Raw genomic sequence first — 18,600 nt, forward strand, 5'->3', positions numbered from 1 at the left:
AAGCAAGAAGCGAGGGAGGGCCCCACTACCCAGCAAGCACGTAGACCACCTGTGCCAGAACCGAGCATTCATCTGGGCCTCTACTTTACCAATGCCTCTCGTGACACGAGAAAACATCTGATGGTAACTTTGCTGTTTGAAAGTAAGAAAAATAAATTAAATTATAGGAGAGGGCTGGAAACACACTTTTTTCTTGGTTATCTTCTCCAAGTGAATCTATATAGGTTACCTTTAGGGCCTGGATGGTAATTATAACAGAAGGGACATGATTATTACTATTGTTCTAATCATCAGGGAATTCAAAAATGAAAGTCCATACTTTCCCCCTTCACTCCCTTCCCCAAAAAAACCTTCACTAGGTTCTTGCAGATTCTATCCTTGACAACCAGTGAAATGCTCAGATAACCTTGTCTTGAGATTTGCAAGACTGGGGAGCCGGCTCTGAATAAAATGATAGCTGTGTAATTCTGTGAAGCCTTTGTAATGACCTGTTCTTGGGCAAATACAACATAAAATTACGTAAATCCTTGAAGCTAAACAATCTGTGCCACAGACCAATCCCCCTATGTACCTTCCTGCCATGAATATTTAACATGGGTGGGGGTGGAGTGGAGGGTCCCTTATGTGGCCTTTGGCTTTAGCAACTGTGAGAGGAGCTGGGGGAAGGGACACTCTTCCATTTCCTTTTACTAAAAGAATTAGCACAGGTTTCCTTCATCTATTTTCATCCCCACCTCACCGCCTATGAAACACCCTTCTTCCCCTCCCCACCTTTCATCACGATGGCCTTTGGAATTATTTGGTGGGGTTTTGGGAAGGTCATTGCTGGGGTCATCAGAGCCATGTTGGACACAGATGAGAATGAGTCGATCCTGCTCTTATAGAAAGTGATGGCTCTCGCCAACAAGGAGATAGGACAGTTGCACAAAGTACTAAGTGCTCAGTCTGAGCTGTCCAGGTTTTGCCTAAAAGCGCCAGAGATCCACACTGAAAACCTGTCCTAGGCATGCATTCAATGCAGCAATGAACTGAATACTGAAAGAGAGACTTCCTCAGTGTCTGATGGAAACTTGTCAGGCAAACCTTGCACCTGACACTTCAAAAGATAATGTTTCATTGCTGAAAGCTTCTACTTTTTTGATCTAGTGGAAAGAATTCAAGAGTTGTCACTTTGGTTTATCTAATAGATGAACTGGATGTTGCAACAATTGACAGGTGTTTCAACGAGGACAGCTCAACGTCCTAATATGGAGCCTGTCAAGTCACAAATAAGGAGAATATTATTTTAACAATGATTTCAGAAACATAAAATCACAGGTTTTCAGATCCAGAGAGTGAAATAAAAAGTCAAAATGACACTTGCAGCAAGATAGACCTTACTGAAAAGGCACGAGTCTTTCCATGGCTGACTTAGGAGCAAGATAGTGCCCATGGATAGTGCCCTCCATGTGCCCTGGAAATGGGCTGTGAATGCCCAAAGCAGAAGGACTGGAGAAGCTCTGTTTTAGTTCATAAGGAGCACAGATGTGTAAACCATCATCTGAGGATTTATTATGTTGATATTTATAATATAATGACAGGTGTACATTTTCTTAAAATCACTGATGTTTTTTCTAATGAGATGGCCTAATTTCTCGCCCAAGGAAAATCATGTGACTGTCACTGCCATAGTAAAGAAGGGGCTCTCTCTGATTGTCCTCGTTATCCCCTACCTACTCTGATGATAGACCTACAGGAGATGCTTTGTGCTATTTGCTTGTGAGGAATCCACAGAGTATTCAGAGACACAGTGAACCACAGTGAGTGCAGCCATTGCAGTTTAGCATGCCCTGAAGCAATTCTCCTTGTCTATTATACCTTTAACCCTATCATCGCAGGACTACCTCAGCAATACGTGCCTCTGTAAATGTTAGCATCTGCCCACATCTTTAAGGTCTTCTCTATGCTTCAGGGATTGAGGGAATTTTGGATTTGCTGGAAGGTAAATGTCCACAGATATTGGAAGTCATGTTTCACATGACATTAAATCACCAGGGCTGCCGGTCAGAACTTGCCTGATGCAGATGAAATAGGCAGATAGTGCTTACAGCTGCACAGAGTATCCTAAAAAGACCATGAAGGACAAATACATTGAAGTGTCTCTGGGAGCAGTAGAGGACATGGACTTAGATTAATTGGGACAGTCAATGGAAATGACTAAGTCCTACCACATGTGAGCTGCCATGTTTATCTCCTCCTTCCTCCATATTTTTGCCATTGCCATAGTTTTTCCCACTGAGGGTGTCATTTCACTCCCTGTGCTTTCAGATTTAAACCCTACAGCTCTCTGGGCACTCTTTCCATTTGGTTTGAGCTCTTCCTGAATCCCCTGGCATGCTAGCCCCAGGTTTGAAAGATTCATGGAGGTCTTGAAACTCTTAACAAAACTCCTAGCAACTTTGGGGGAACTTCTACACTCAGCCTGTAGAGTTTCCAACAACTTGATTTGCCAAGCAGCCAGTGTCCTGTACTTTGTAGGAGTGAAGCCAAATCTTATGGCCTTTATTGTCTTTGCAAGCAGTATGCAGCACACCTAGTTCTCTCATTGCAAACAACTACTTAAAAAGTGGATTTGAAAGGGAATATGCCTGTTTCCTTCCAACCAGATGTCTAAATTCTAGCCTCATAAGTTCCCTAAATGGTAAAATTACGTTCTTTAAAAAAACATAGTTCACCATAGGCCACCATCTCCAACATCAACAATGATGGGGCAGCTTTAATTTATTTTTATTTTTTATATTATCCCTTCTCTCTGTCTCTCTGAGTTTTCTTCACTCCTTTTTAAAAGAAATACTTTACACAAGGCAGGCACCATCTTTTCTGTGTTGGGTTTCTCCCACATGGCTAAATCTGAATCTGAATTGGTCTGGTGAGTTCCACTAGGACCACCCACCCCAACCCAACTCCCCCAAAGCCAGAGGCACTTTCTCAGTGAGCCGCCAGCCCCACCCACATTGTATTCTTTCTTGGAAAGCAATTGGGACTCTGTGGACCCCAGGCAGGCAACGACTGGCCTAGAGAGGTGTGCTCTGAGACTTTTGCTGAGTAGCTCCAGGCTCAGCCCTGGCACCAAATCAGAATCTACATTAATCTGGTGACTGCAACTCTTCCCACTGTAGTGACTCCCTGCCTTAGCCAACTTGCATACTACATGATGTTTTATCGGTGGCTGAACCTTAAGTGAGCCAGCAGTTGGCAGCAGGCCTCAGAGTGTCCTGGCTTTTTGCAGAGCTGTCCCAGGCCTAGTACTGGTGGTAGCCATAGTCAGTTCACAGTGTGACCTCTCCCACGCACCTCCACAGTTAGCACAGGCAGTGAACAACCATGGAGCACTTTGTAGCTCTTACCAGGTAGTCCCTGGCTGGTCACACGCAGTAGGTGACCTGGGCCTGCACCGGACCCCCTCCTAAGAGGCTCCAAAACCAATATACTTGGAAGATGACTTCAGACCACAGCAGAGCACTGCCCAATTAGCCCCACAAATGGCGCACACAAAGGGTGATCTCAACAGGCACCAGAGTCCTCTGGGGCAAATCCCATTCAGTGGAGTATGCCCCCTGCATAGCAACCCGCAAGGTATGGACATGGTCAAACCCTACAGCCAATTAGCCTAAGGGTCAATCCCACCTACTGACGTACCAATAGCAATCAAGGCTCACTATAACAGGAGGGCACACACAACCCACATAAGGAACACTCCTGGAGCACCTGGCAGGTGACCAGGCAGACTGTGCTAGGGTTCCACAAGGCACCTACTACGTAAGGCCACCCAGCTAATACTAATAGAGAGCAGATCTACCTAATACATAGAAAGAAACACAGAGAGACAGCTAAAACAAGGAAACAATGAAATATGTTTCAAATGAAAGAACAGGAGAAAAATCCAGAAAAAAATCTAAATAAAACGAAGGCAAGCAACCTACCAGAGACAGAGTTCAAAACAATGATTATAAGGATGCTCAAGGATCTTAGTGAGAATTTCAACAAGGAGATTGTAAGCATAAAGACAGACAAAGAAACCATGAAAAAAACAGAAGTGAAGAATACAATAACTGAAATGAAGAATACACTAGAAGGAATCACCAGCATATTAAATGACGCAAAGAATTGAATCAGCAATTTGGAAGAAAAGGTAGCAGAAAACACCTAATCAGAACAGCAGTGAGAATAGTGTAAGAGACCTCTGTGACAACATCAAGTATTACAACATTCACATCATAGGGGTACCAGAAGGAGAGGAGAGAAAGCAAGGAATTGAGAACCTATTTGAAGAAATGACTGAAAACTTTCCTAACCTGGTAAAGGAAATAGACATACAAGTCCAGAAAGTGCAGAGTCCCAAAAAAGATGAACCCAAACAGTCCCACACCAAGACACATTATAACTAAAGTGGCAAAAGTTAAAGACAAAGAGAGAAACCTAAAAGCAGCATGAGAAAGACAACACTATGAGGGAGCTTCCATAAGATTGTCAGATGATTTCTCAACAGAAACTTTGCAGGCCAGAAGGGATTGACATGAAATATTCATGGAATTTATACTAACTTCCTTGGAAGATAGAGATAGTGTCTCATCTGGAGCAAAAGTGTGTTTACTATCCAGTAACTTAATGATAAAGTCTCCCTGCAGGGAAGAAATCAGGCTGTCTTAATGTCTATTATAAAAGATTTAGGTTCCCTAAGCTTGGGGTTCCTCTTCTCTAAAGTAACCCATCATGTGTGTAGGTATCATCTGACCCTCTTCATGTTGCCCTGTGAGTATTAGGGTTTGGGCAACTGGTTCAAATGCTGATATTCTGACCATTGTTATTGCTAGGAGTAACAAACATTCCTTTGTCTCTGACCAGGCTTTCTTGTGTCTTTTGCCAACATGCAACTATGATAGTCTAACTTGGTAGCTTGCAAGTAGGCTAAAATGGCTAGTTTGCAATTCTTGAAAGTTTGATTACTTGTGGCTATGGTATAACTTTTCTACAAAGATCTTTTATTATTATTATTATTGTTAACTTTGGACTGCCTATTCATATCTGAGGGATTTAATGTGATTCATAAGCCTGAGATAATCCACTGAAATATTTCTATAAGCTCTAACGCTAATTAAGCAAGCAAAAATAACCCCCAAATTCCAGGTTCAGATTTTCACATATTTCTCTTAGAAAAACCATAAAAGAATTACCTTGAACTATTTTTGGTAAAGAGTCAAGATTAAAACATTCTAAATTACTAAACCAAGATAGGAATAACTATCCCATGATGTGGCTAATCTCCATCTTATTTATTTATTTTTTGCTTTTCAGGGGAAGGGCTGGGTCTCACATTTGGAGAAAACAATAGAAATTTGGAAATAAATATTTTGTCTAATACTATAATTTTTTAAATTCCCTTAATCTTAATATATTTCAAACATGAACGTTTTTAGTCATCAATTGATTTGGAGATGGGCCTGCATTCTAAATTGAATAGCTTTATTCAGATATAATTTTCGGTCAGATGTGCATGGGATTCTATCCAAAACACATACATCTCTCATTCCCTAGATATTGACTCAGATTCATACCAGAGGAGAATCTGAGTATCAACACTAGACTAGAGGGAGACTTCCCATTTAATCACAGAAGCTGAGAGAATGTCAGAAACATCTCTTTTTGTTTTTTGAGATGTTTTTGACTTATCTAACAAATATTTATTGAGCCCCTATTGTGGGGCAGGCCCAAGGTTAGGCTCAAAGAAAGAGCAAACAAAACCTTTTGTGTGCACACAGGATATATAATCTAAATTAGTTGCACCAACTTAGAAGAGTGGACATTTGTATGTTTCTCAGCCTACATCACATCTGTCACCTTTCACCAAAGCCTCGAGATTTTCTGTACAACCTGTCTGGTTTCCTAGGAAGCTCTCTTGACTATAGGTAATCCAAAATTGAACCATACTTCAAGCCACAAATCTATTTTTTTCAGTCTTGATCCAACTGAACTGGTTTCTAGAATGGGGGTGAGGAGGACCATAGCATCATAATTCAATATAAGACTGTAGAGCACTTCCTGTGTATCATGACATGACTTAAGCAAATGGCTGCTGATGTCAATGCTGCCATTATCAGAACTATTCTTCTCATGTCTAGACCACAATCAGAGGTTTAATAAAACTAATAACTGAGTGTGTTGAGTCCATGCTGCATATCAAAAACTAAACTAGGTACACGTTCTACAACTTGCTTCACTCAACCCCACAATCACACTATGAGATAGACAGTATTGCCCCACTTTCTTGATAAGGAAACTGATGCCTTCAGAGATGAATGGACTTGCCCAAAGTCCTATATTGTGAAGCTGGGGCTAATGGCCAGGCAGTCTGATATCAAAGCCTCATCCAAATTCAAACACTATGTTGTACAGCCGCAATAGGCTTTCTGGCTGTTTTCCTAAACCTTTAAGCTCATGTCCCCCTCACGTCCATTTGACCTGTCATTCTCCCTGCTTAAAACTCTCTCCCCCCAGATCTTCACATTGTTTTCTTCATACAAGCCTTGGCCCAAATGTCACCACCTCATAAACGTCTTCTGTCACCACCCAACCCAAAATAATCCTCCTCCAAGCATGCTCTTTCATTTAGCCTTCATTTTTCTCTATCACTAAATTTTAACACTTTTCTTTTCCTGAAGATGTATTATGCCTGTGTTCATGTTCTTGCTTATTGACCATCCCCACACTAGCTCCATGAGGGCAGGGAGTGGATCTCACTCAGCCATCTCTAAATCTTCAGCACCTGGCACCATGCCCAGTACATCATGGGTGAGAAATACACATGTGTTGGATAAGTGAGTGAATCAAGAGGGCTTTTCTCCTCTCTCTTCTTTTCTTGGTCACTCCAAGATGCTTTCTTGCTGGAACTCCTGCCTATTTGGTAGAAGAGATTGGGGGAGGGAGGGTGACTTTGTGTCACTTGTCCTTTAGTCTTCAGTGTAAGGTTCTGCTCGAATGTATGAATACAAAGGTAGTAAAAGGATGGCAGTCACAGCCCAATTAGTGAACTTAACATGCGACCTTGGACAAATTCCTTTCATTTGCTCATAATGAAAATATATTAATCATGAGATGTAAGAAGAGGCCAATTAATTTACAGAATTTGGAAATTTAAAAAAAGCCCTGATAATTATTGTGAACAGAACAGCCACACATATTTTTTGCGTTACAGTGCCTATTTAAGAAAGGGTTTCTATGCAAGTGTCACCTCAAATGACCTCATGAGATAATCATTTTCTGCCTTGGGTTTGGGCTCATCTCTGCTTTACTTTGGAAGCATGAGTAGAATAGAAATCTTCATGTGGCTCTAAGTCCTCACAATGTCAAGAATCTTCTCCCCAGAAGCATGAACCATGATAAAGATATTCAGTCATTAAAAGGAGCTAAAATGCTGATCAGGACCACCCCAGAAATACAGTGGAGAGTAAGGTTAAGATTTTGAATAGATTTAAAGGGAAATAAGGTATGGAAAACAGAATGTTTAATAACAGTCTCCAATAAAAGTGGTAGAGTATGTATCCTGATTTTATCTGACAGAAAAGTTTTCATATTAGTTATAGAGAAATAGAGGGCAGAGGTTCTTTACCTCTTTGAGCCATGAACCCCTTCAACAGGTTGCTGAAGCCTTTGGATTCCTTCTTAGAATAATATTTTAAATGCATAAAATACAATACCTGATTCATCCCCCCTCCTGAATTCCAGATTCTAGGACAACTCTATTATTTTACAGTTAGGGAAGCAGAGGACCAGAAAGTAAAATGACGTAAGACATACACTGTAACCTGAAAATAGAAACACTTTTTGACAGAAAAAATTATGCTGGGATTTAATACAATTAAGGAATGTTGTTCTAAGTCAAACCATGTTTAAGAAGGTTTAATAAACATGGTATAATCTTGCTTTCAATTTTAGTTTAGAACAACAAATACTTTTCCCTTTAAGCCTCTGTTTACAGAAAGGATTTGCTTTATTACAAGCGATCAACTCTCTAAATGAAATACTTGAGCAATAATCATATTAGGTTAATAAGTTTTAGAATGCATTCAAGATCTGGTATGAAAACCTTGCTCTTAATTAAAATCTTCTTTAAACTCCAGCTGGTTCATGCAGTTCATGCTCTAGAATATAATTTCGGTGATTAAATTGGAATTCCTATGGTATGTTTTCTTTAAAGGTGAAAAATAAGCTACAAAATGAATATGGACATAAATGACCGACTCTTGGCAAGAAAAATAAAAAGGACGATTATTCAGATCCCTTCTAAAAGCTCTAGGAGAACCAACAGCCCCAAACCACAGAGGGGAAATGACTGCTTGTTCTGCTTACAGTGGCTAATACAGGATTCTGTGTGTCAGGCTACATGCCCCCCAGCCTCAGGTGTGAATGCCCACTCAGTCCTTGGAATTTGCAGTTATCAGTTGTAGAAACCACAAGATGAAGAGTTTTTTTTCCCCTTTCATACACCCAAACCTCCTTCAACTCTAAGATCCTTTATCTCACTAGTATTGCTTTTTGTCTAAGAAATTCTCAAGGGGAGTTTCTTCTCTACGTTGTAGCTAAAAGTAGAGGTGCCTAAAAAATCTGGGACTACTTTAAGGTACCGTGTGTCCAAAATTCCCAAATGTCTATGACTTGACAAAGAAAAGCCCTAAATGCCTCCCGCGAGTCATTTCCAAGCACTACTAATTCTCTTGCATCTTTCCTTATGAGAAAAAACACGAGTTTTAGAACTCATGCCCATGTGATGGAATATTCTGAAAGAAACTCATGATGGTACCTGGTAGGGAGAGGAGTTTCTTTGACAGTCTAGCATTTCAAACTCACATGGTACTTAGTTTGCCCCCTAGATAGCTTGACACATGTAAAGATGCATGATTTGAGGTTTTTTCTATATCTGCATCTTGTTTTTAAAGTCTTTCCCCACTTCCCTCCTTAGAAACACAAATGTATGCCTACATGGTTTTCAAGCAGACTTATGCAGTGCTCACTTAAAGGGAGAGAAGAAAAAAATGAAATGTCATTTCTTTCCTTAAAGAGCTTATAATCTAAACTCTTTCTTACACTCTAACCATATTCTGGCCAATAAACCAAAACAAATGTCCAGAAGCAATATGCTGTATCAGTAAGGACTAAGTTGTGTTACCATACTGTAACTTCCATTTATATACTATACCATACTCTATATCATCCAAAACACACATACTTTAGCTCATGTGATGCTCACCTATATTCTGAGATAAGACAGGTATTATTATGCCCAATTCATAGATTAGAAGCAGCTTCAGAGAAAATGAATGACTTAAAGATCACACAGCCAATACGGATTAGAACCGAAATTTTCTGATTTTAAATTCAGGCTTATTGTAGCCCAGAACTGAACTATTCTACATTAGAAATAACTAGTAGTTCATACAAATAAAGACCTCTAAGACATGGAGTGAATGCATAGAGGAGAGAAGAATTTCATTGAACTTAAAGATAGGAAGGATTTGGGTAGAGTAAAGGGGGGAAGGAAAAGAAGCCACAATAAGAGCTTTGTGTCTCTAGACTTGGGCATAGAGCAGTGGGGCATAAAGAAACCCAGAGAAGTAAAGTGGTGCCTCATTACACAAAGCCAGGAGGCATCATTCACTTTATAGTCTATGTGGAGTTTACAAGTACTTCTGTATGAATGGTGGCCCTAGAACACAACTCCATAGAATACAGTGTAAATGGTGCCCCCTAGAGTTGTGCAAATGCCTTGAGATAGTTGGGTGAGATGATGGAAAGTCTTGAAAATCACACAATTTTTCCCTCAAAGATGGGTGATATAGTAGTAGAAAAAGCATGGAGTTAGGCTTCAGATGCCTAGGGTTCTGGTTTTAAATCTGTGTGATCGCAATCTCCTGGAGCTTGTTTCTATGAAAGGAAAATGTTGGACTAGATCATTTCTAATCTCCTTTTCACCTTTCAAGGCATTTGACTTCTCTGATGAGGTAGAAAGTAGGACTCCATGGAAGGTGTGTGAGCATTGGTGACATGTGGAAAATGGTATTTAAGGAACACTGGTACGGAGGATGGATGGGCTGAGAAAGGCCTAGAACTACAGGAAGGGTCTCCTTGCAAGCTAAGAATGAGACCATAAGGGCTAGGCTAGAATGGCAGAAATGGGAAGGAAGAGATAAACACAGGGGCCATTGGTGAGGGAAAATCAAAGAACATTTGGTCATTGACTGGATTGGGAAAAGGCCCCAGAGCATCAAACCTGAGTGACTAGCACAGTAACTGCCCAAGAAAAAGAAAGGGAAGTTCCCCTGGTGTGAGGGGATAAGAATTCAACATTGGGCTTCTTGTGTTTGGCTGACAGTGAAGCATCGAGTGGAAAAGTTTAGTACTCATTGGGAAAAAAGAAACTAGAAGTCATGTGAGACGACTGAACTGGAGATAAGTGAGAGTCATCAGCTCAAGGGAGATAATTAACGTTCCTGAGAAAATAAATATGAAATCTTTCATAATGCATTAGCAAAAGAGTGTTTTTAGATTTTATAACTGAAGAAACAAAAGCCAAGAGACATTAATGAAATGACCTCACCTCTTTTTTAACAGAGATGGAATGGGAGCTTGTCATATATTTTCACAATTAATGTTTTCATGAAAAAAAAAAATAAATGTCTATTACCGCAATTGAAGACAGAATACAGAGCTTTTGAACTTTTCAAATATTTCTTTCCATATTCACATCTATTTTTTCTTACTCTAGAGTTTATTACTCTGGTGGTTTTGCACTGTGTTAATTTAGCTAAGCTGGAACTATGTTTCCCAGAATTCCCTTTCATGTGTAGTTCTGGGTTAGGGTTGGCAGGAAGAGAAATTTGCATGAGACTTGGAAGGCTAAAGTGACACCTAAGCCCTGTGCTTGGGGGGTTGGTGCAGGGCCCTAGACATCTCTGCAGCTTGTGCATATTGTTGTGACCTGCTGAATCTCCTTGTAGGTGTAGAGGAACAGCTAGTGACACCGGATCACCTTCTTCAGCTTCTCCAACTACTCGGCCAGGCACATTGGAAGCGCTCTATGGAGAAGAATCCCAGTTTTTCTGCAGGTGGCATGTGTCATTATTCAAGTCTATGCAGTGAGAGACAGATGTGGGCTCCAGTTCATTCTCAGGGGTTCCACTTTGTCCTAGCAGGGTCCATTGTCTTTGCTCCCCTGAGGTGAGTGCAGCTTTACCTTGGGCTTGCCCTGCTGACCTGCAGAGACTTCAGGCTGCAGCCAGGCTGAGGCAACAGCCTTCCTCAGGGTTCTTCACCAGCTTCCCTTCATGGCCCTGGATAGTGACTTTCCTTTTCTTCTACGCGTCCCCTTCCACACTTTTGCTTTCTTAGCATGACTGTGTTAGGTCTAATCCCTGTAGGTAATTCCTTACCCCATATCACACACAGTGGTTTTGCTTCCCTGATAGAATAGCTCATACTGTCTTATTATCTAGGCTTTTCTATACCCAGACTCCCTTTAATTGACTGTGCATTTCACTGATTCTCAAGGGACCATTAGCTCTCAGAAAAGGGTGATGAAATTTTAAAATGCATTTTCATATTTTTAAGTAGCCATCATGATAGACTGAAAATGAATATTAAAGCACTGGCTACAACGACGTCTGGGAACACTAACTATAGGCTTTAGGGGGCTGATCCCGGAGCCTCCACGGTACCTAGAACTACCCGGCTTCAGTTGTTAAGTGAGAAAGAAAGAAACTCCTATCTTGCTTAAGCCACAGTTATTTGGGTCTTTTTTATAGCAGAACTTGAATGTTAACCAATATACGTATTAAACATTACCTTAATTAAGTTCAGTTATTCAAGTACATGCATATCAAAGACTCCTATATCCTGATCATTCTCCTCCTCCTGTTTTATCCTGTGGCTCAGCCTTATAAAGAGTACGTGCTTACTCAACCTCACTGAACTTCAGGAAAAGAGAGACTGTCTCTATCTTGAATAAAATGCAGTGTGGCCCATTTAATAGCCTCACGATGCCCTGTTTTCATTCGTCCTTACTTCTAATGTATCTTCCTGGAGAGGACTGAACTAAAACTAATTAACATTTACTATCAAAACCAGAGCAAGACTGCCTGTTCTTGTCTTGGGCTAGAGATTAACACTGAATTTCAGAAGACAGTATGTTTTCATTTTTTGAGCAAGCCACTTAACTTCTCTGAGATCCAATGTCATCATTTGTAAAATTTGCTGAATACCCTTTCTTCACAGGCTTGTTGTCAAGGTAAAATGTAGACCTCCAAAGTATGTAAAAACTTCCTACCACAGTATTTGACATAATGAGTGTATATTAGTTGAATTTAAAGCTTAAATTATATTTTAAAAGAATTCATATGGAATACTATCTAAGTCATGCAAAAAGGTAAATAAACAACCTCCAATAGTTTTTTTCCAAAATCAGATTGTGTTTCCTGAGAAGGGGAACTCTTGCTCTAATACAATAATACATCAAATGATATATTAGTAACTGAGGATTTGCTACATTTTTCAAAGTTACCCCAAAATTAAAGAGAGACGAGCAGCATTAGCTAAGGAAGATTCTTACCATGAATAGGTTGGTTCTGGAAACAACATCAATGGCTCTCATAATATGTGGTATGTCATAATCTCTGCCAACTTGAAAGTTTCTCTGAGTTAAATCAAAGAAGGTATCCTTTTCTTTTTGTTAAACTTTTCTTAGATTCTTAATTGATTCTTGACGTTTCAAATGATTAGATCAAGTAATTGATGTAAAAAGGAGATATTTTTAGTTTTATGAATGTGCAGAAAAAAAGATGCTGGCAAAGGAAATATGTGGAACAATACCACCTGAAGTTTACCAAAAGAGCAAAATCTTGTACCTATTGACATAAAAAAAAGTTATGCCACAAAGTTATGCCTGGTTACAAGATAATACTCATATCTTGCCCTTCTGATAGAGTTTTGAGTTTCTGAAAATAAAAATATAAGATGCTTGCTCAGATTTCATTAGATTTATATATCTGAGTAACCATATACATATTGTATGGACTGCATGTTTGTGTTTCCCGATATGTTGAAATCTTAATCCTCACGGTAATGGTATTTGGAGATGGGTTCTTTGGGGGGTAATTAGGTCATTAGAGTGAAGCCTCCATGAATGGAATTATTGCCCTTATAGGAAGAGACACAAAGGAACCAGTTAGTCTCCTCTCTCTCTCTCTCTCTCTTTTTCTCTCTCTCCTCCCCTCACCCCCTCTCTCTTCCCCTCTGCCATGGGAGGACACAGCAAGAAGGTGTCCTTCTACAAACCAAGAAGCAGAATCTGCAAGTCTCTTGATCTTGGATTTTCTAGCCTCCAGACTGTCAGAAGTAAATGTTTGTTGTCTAAACCACCCAGTCTTTGGTAATTTGTTATAGCAGTCAGAAACTACTAAGACAGGTAGACACCCAAGATAATTGAATCCTGAAATAATGGTAAAAACGTGTTTCCAGGAAACTGTTCATTAATGGTATTTATTAATATCATTGTTAAGTCTTAAAAAGCAGAGTCAAGGTTCAGGAAGAAGTCAGACAGATCTGAGACTGATAGTATTGTAGTGTTTACTCTATCGGCCCATGGGGAAATCCCTTATGGGGAAATCTGTCTACTCAGAGTGCCAGAAGTAGGGCCAGCTTCTGGTCATCCATGTTTTGACCATGTGGCCCAATCTTTCCACTACTGATTAGATTACAACAACCACCTACAACTTAGCACAACAAAAAACAGAATCAATCAGATTCCTACTCTCACTCTGGAATTTCAATGAATCATATCTAGAGACTGATCTCACTTAGAAGTGGGAGTAGACTGAAAGATGAGGAAGAGTTGGAGGAGAGGCCATATCAGCCATGAGCAAGTTCAGTTATTAATTAGCTCAGATTGAGCAAGCCAAACCTGCTGGTTGCCGACCAGAAAGAAGACACAAGGAGTATAGCTCAGTACATTTAACTATAATCTCTTTGAAGACAGGGACATTATCTGTTGTGTTCATTACTGTTTCCCCAGCATTTTGCATAGTTCTTCATTATTAAAAAATTAGTCACTCCATACATATCACTTGAATGAATAGTTAATGAGTTAACAGTGGATCATTAACTCAGCCCTCAAATAACTTTCTTTCCAGAAACATTGTCCAGTTCCTGTCACCAGAAACCTACATTGGTTCCTCTTTCTTATTCCACACAGTCCATGTCTTTTTATTATTCCTAACCTCCATCATGTCCCTTTATTTGAGCAAGTTTGTTTGGTCCTTGATCCTTGTCAACAAAAGTTTTAATACTAACCGAGAGAGAGAGAGAGAGAGAGAGAGAGAGAGAGAGAGAGAGAGAGAGAGGTGAAGGGTAGAAGTTTAGGGTGGTAGAAAGAGACTACCCTGGATTTTTAAGCACTTTATTTTCTAGTGAAAGGCCCTATTTTCTAGTACAAAAGACCCTTCACAATTTCCCTACAAAGAGGTTTAAACTTTTGATGTGAGGCTAAAAACAACCTATTCTAGGAAACTCTAGAGAGTTTGTTTCAGAGAAGTGTTTAAACTTTGCCATTGGATAGACATATAAAATAAAACCCCCTTGTATCTTTCTCCCTGTAAATTGTTTGTACTGTGTTCAAAGGGAGTAACTTAACTCCCACTCTCCTGTTTAATAGACGAGAGTAAAGCACCCTGGGAGGTTAATCTAGTGATAAAATATACTTTAAAAAATGCATTCTCCTTTTCAACTCATAATTTCCTTCTTCTTCATTATTACTGGAATGTATCCACTATTGCATCTCTAAGAAAATCTTGATTTTTTTTCTTTCACCTATGAAGACCAGATGATATGTAAACACATATCATCCCACTAAACTTTGCTTTCATAAAGCAATATATTCTTTTAGGCAGTAAATATCTTTCAAGGTCTAGTTCATCCCCAATCAATTGGTGTTAAAGTCTCTTCATGTGACAGATAATGGCAAACTTACCCTTCGGGGGAATACTAGCCCTGCACATTTCACAAAGCAGATATAAGCCAAGCATCCTTTCTGCATCAGTAGAAACATCAAGTGGCCAATATTTCCCTCTCCTGCTCCTAGTAGTTCTAGATACAAGATATATTATAGCTGTGGGATACTCTCTCACTAGTCAAAAGCAATACGTTAATATTTATAAGGGGTGAGAGGGAAGGAATAAAAATACTTACTCGGTCCAAGACCAACTGAAAAAGCAGCAACATAAACAAGCAAGCTGGCTAAGGATAGCCATTTCAAAAAAGGTGGGACTTCTGCAGGGTCTGTGACTATCTGGGATTCAGTTTGGCTCAGTCCAGCATTTGGTAAGGATGCTGAGGTCGTCTCTCCTCTCTTATCCACATCATTTCTCGTGGGCAGTAGTGAGCTTCTGCTGTGGGATGTGATCCCCTTAAAGGACTCTCTAAAAGTGTCGTTACTGGCTGAGAGGTTTCTTGGTCCATAAAATACAGACTCATCCAAGGACTGGTTGATAGGACTATGGCTTCTGCAGATGTTGGTGACATTCATGTGGACATTGAGATTGACGATGCCCATGGTCAGCAATGAGGCTGCCATCACGGAGGAGCCGACACAGAGGAAGGTTTTGCTTCCGACATGGTCTACGAGAAGAGTGGCTGGGACGGTGCTGATGACCTTGACAACCCCGACCCCCGTGGAGGCGAGGCTAGCTGCCTCGTTGCTGTGGAAGCCAACAGATTTCAAAACAGTTGATGCATAGAATAATATGTTTGGCTGGCCAGTGATTTGTACAAAAAACACCAATGTTAGGCCTATCATTATTCTGGTCCTCATGTTGTCCTTCGAACGAAACAGATCCCAGAAACTATACTGATATTCATCTTTTAGGGAAGATTTGATCACAGTGAGTTCATCTGTTGTAGCTGAGATGGGTCGCAACCTTCCCAGAACCTTGCTAGCAGCTTCCTCCTGTCCTTTCATCACCAGAAAACGCGGACTTGGAGGAAGAAAGTACATTGCAATGGCTTGCAAAACTCCCAAAGGAATGACAAGGCCGAACATGTACTTCCAGCCATGGGAAATATTAGCAAATGCGTAATTTGAAATGTAGGCAAAAAGAATGCCAATGACAATCATCAACTCATTCAGTGACACCAGAAGACCTCTTCTGTGTTGTGGGGCAATCTCCGCAATGTAAACACAGGTGGCAATTGAAGAGAGTGAAATGGACACCCCTACAGCAATGCGTCCCACGATAAGAACTGTGTAAGATAAACTGAGTATTAACACTAGGCTTCCAAGTCCAAGTAGGCAGGAAGACAGCATGATTGCAGCTCTTCTTCCATACCTGTCGATGAGGACCCCTCCAGTGAGAGAGCTGAGTAAGGCCCCAATGAGGAGAGAGCTGACAAACATTTCCTGCTCATGGCAGGTCAGGGCTAATAAGGTTCTTATCTGAAGAACAGCACCGGAGATGATCCCAAGCTCATAACCCACCAGCAGGCCACTGACAGCAGCTGTGACAGATGACAGGAGAGTAAACATGCCACAACCTACAAGCAGAGGGTAGAAACAGACATGTCAGTTGTGAGTTGTTCTTTTAAACATTTTATATCTGAGTGGACACTTAACCTTCTGTAAGTGAGTTTTTCATAGCACTGAGTATAAACACACAGATAAGTATAATAAAATAATATGCTAACCAAAAAAACCAACCAAAAAAAAGGTTAAATATAAAAGGAAAAATCCTTTTTCTTTTATTTTTGGGAGGAGAGGGGCGGAGACATTTAGGAAGTCGTGTGCTTCTGTTTGTGATGTTGTTGTAAGTGTCCAGCCGATAGCTATGCAAGATAAGCAGATGACAGATGATGAAATGAAGACTGAACAAATAAGAACACACTTCAGTTCCTGCGTTGGTATTGGATCAGAAATTCGGAGAACCCACTCCTCTGGTTCCAACCCAGTTCCCTAAGGCAAACCCTGGAGAGCAGGATAGAGCAGATAGGAGCCTCAAGAAACGTTCCTGGCTTACCATTGGGTACCCTGGGGAAAACGAAGCCCAGCCCCCAGGAAGCCTTCCTCATGTCTGTCTCCTTGGCCACAACTAGGCCACAGTTGGCTTTTGCTGAAGTGCAGGAGGGCGTGGTGGGGAGTGGAGGGGGTGTAACAAAGTTAGAGCTGTGTCAGAAAGAAGGGAGAAATGGATGCAGGGGAGGAAATCCACAATATCCATTACTGGCTCTGAGTAAGGAGGAAGGGATGGAACATGGGGAAAGAAGAGCAAAAGGGAATTTATGTTGTTCTATCGTTATAATGTTAAACGCGGAGGGAAAATGGCAAAATGACAACAGTTACTAATTTTCAGTGGTAGGTGCACAAGTGTTTGTTATATGTTTGTAACTTGTCAAAACTGAAACCAAACCAAACCAAAAGTAGGTGAAAGGAGACCACTGCTGGGGCAGGAAACAGCAGTGAGTGAACAAAGCCTGAGGACAGGAAAGCTGTCATCATGCTCTAAGGCCTCTTGGGCAGCCAGTACATCATGTGTGGGGCACAGCGGAAGCTTGGAGAGGTAGGAGGGAGAAGGCATCAGTGACGTGGGTAAATACAAAGGAGACACTTCATCCAGGGCCTGGCAGGTCACAGGGGCAACATTTTATTGTATTCCACGTATAATGAGGTCAATGCCCACTGACTGGCAAGGTGGTGTTGACACTCTAAATGAGTTTCGTGCTGCTGTGTGTAGATGAGTCAAGAGGCAAGATGAGTATCAGGGAGCAGTGTGTTGCCTTAGTCTCAACACAAGATGATGGTAGCTTAGACTTGAGTGTAAGTAGTGGAACTAAAGACTCATAGATTCAACAGTTAGTTCAAATGACTACACTTGCTCATGAATTGAAATTGGAGCATAAGGAAGTGGGTCAGAACCCAAGATGGCTCCATGGTTGGAGCAGTTGGTTGGGTGATACACTGACCCTGGGAAGACTGGGAAGAGAACTGGCTATGAATGGGAGTAAAAGGAGCAGTGGAAACCAAAAGTTCCATCTTAGACTTTCTAAAATGTTTTGTTTGTTTTTACACATCAGACATTAAGACAAGCATGTCAAGGAGGGAGTTGAGTATACAGAGTTGAAAATTAAGAGGTAAGTCAAGGCTGGAGATATGTATTTGGGATTCAGGAGCATGTATTTGGTATTTAAAGCCATGGAAATGGATGCGATCACGTACGGGGGCAGAATAGAGGGAAAAGAGAAGCGGGACTGGGCCTGGGACCTAGGGAATGCCAACATTTAGAAGAGGAGGCAACAGCAAAGGATACGGAGAAGAAGGAGAACTGAGATGTGTGTAAAAAGCACTAGAAACATGTGCTTGGGCACACAATGATCACAGGCTGAGCTAAGGCTTATTTAACCCTACCAATGTGGGGGATCGAGGGTGTGGTTAAAAAATGTTGTTTAGCTCTGGTGAAAGGAACAGGTCAAATAAAGGTGATCTACACCTCTTCTCACCACAAATATCCAAGGCATTTTACATCTCCAGGA

General features: G+C 40.8%; 1 protein-coding gene across 1 annotated transcript in view; it reads right to left on the bottom strand.

Annotated features, from left to right (window-relative positions):
* The window catches only part of SLC2A12 (solute carrier family 2 member 12), a 50,500-nt gene that overhangs the window by 15,098 nt on the left and 16,802 nt on the right, over positions 1–18,600 (bottom strand). Inside the window, exon 2 of the mRNA XM_019732702.2 lies at positions 15,271–16,611. Within this exon, the coding sequence (XP_019588261.2) occupies positions 15,271–16,611 (1,341 nt within the window). The remainder of the gene's footprint in view (positions 1–15,270; positions 16,612–18,600) is intronic.

The sequence above is a fragment of the Rhinolophus sinicus genome, linkage group LG05 (assembly GCF_036562045.2).
Source record: "Rhinolophus sinicus isolate RSC01 linkage group LG05, ASM3656204v1, whole genome shotgun sequence".
In the NCBI taxonomy this organism is placed as follows: domain Eukaryota; kingdom Metazoa; phylum Chordata; class Mammalia; order Chiroptera; family Rhinolophidae; genus Rhinolophus; species Rhinolophus sinicus.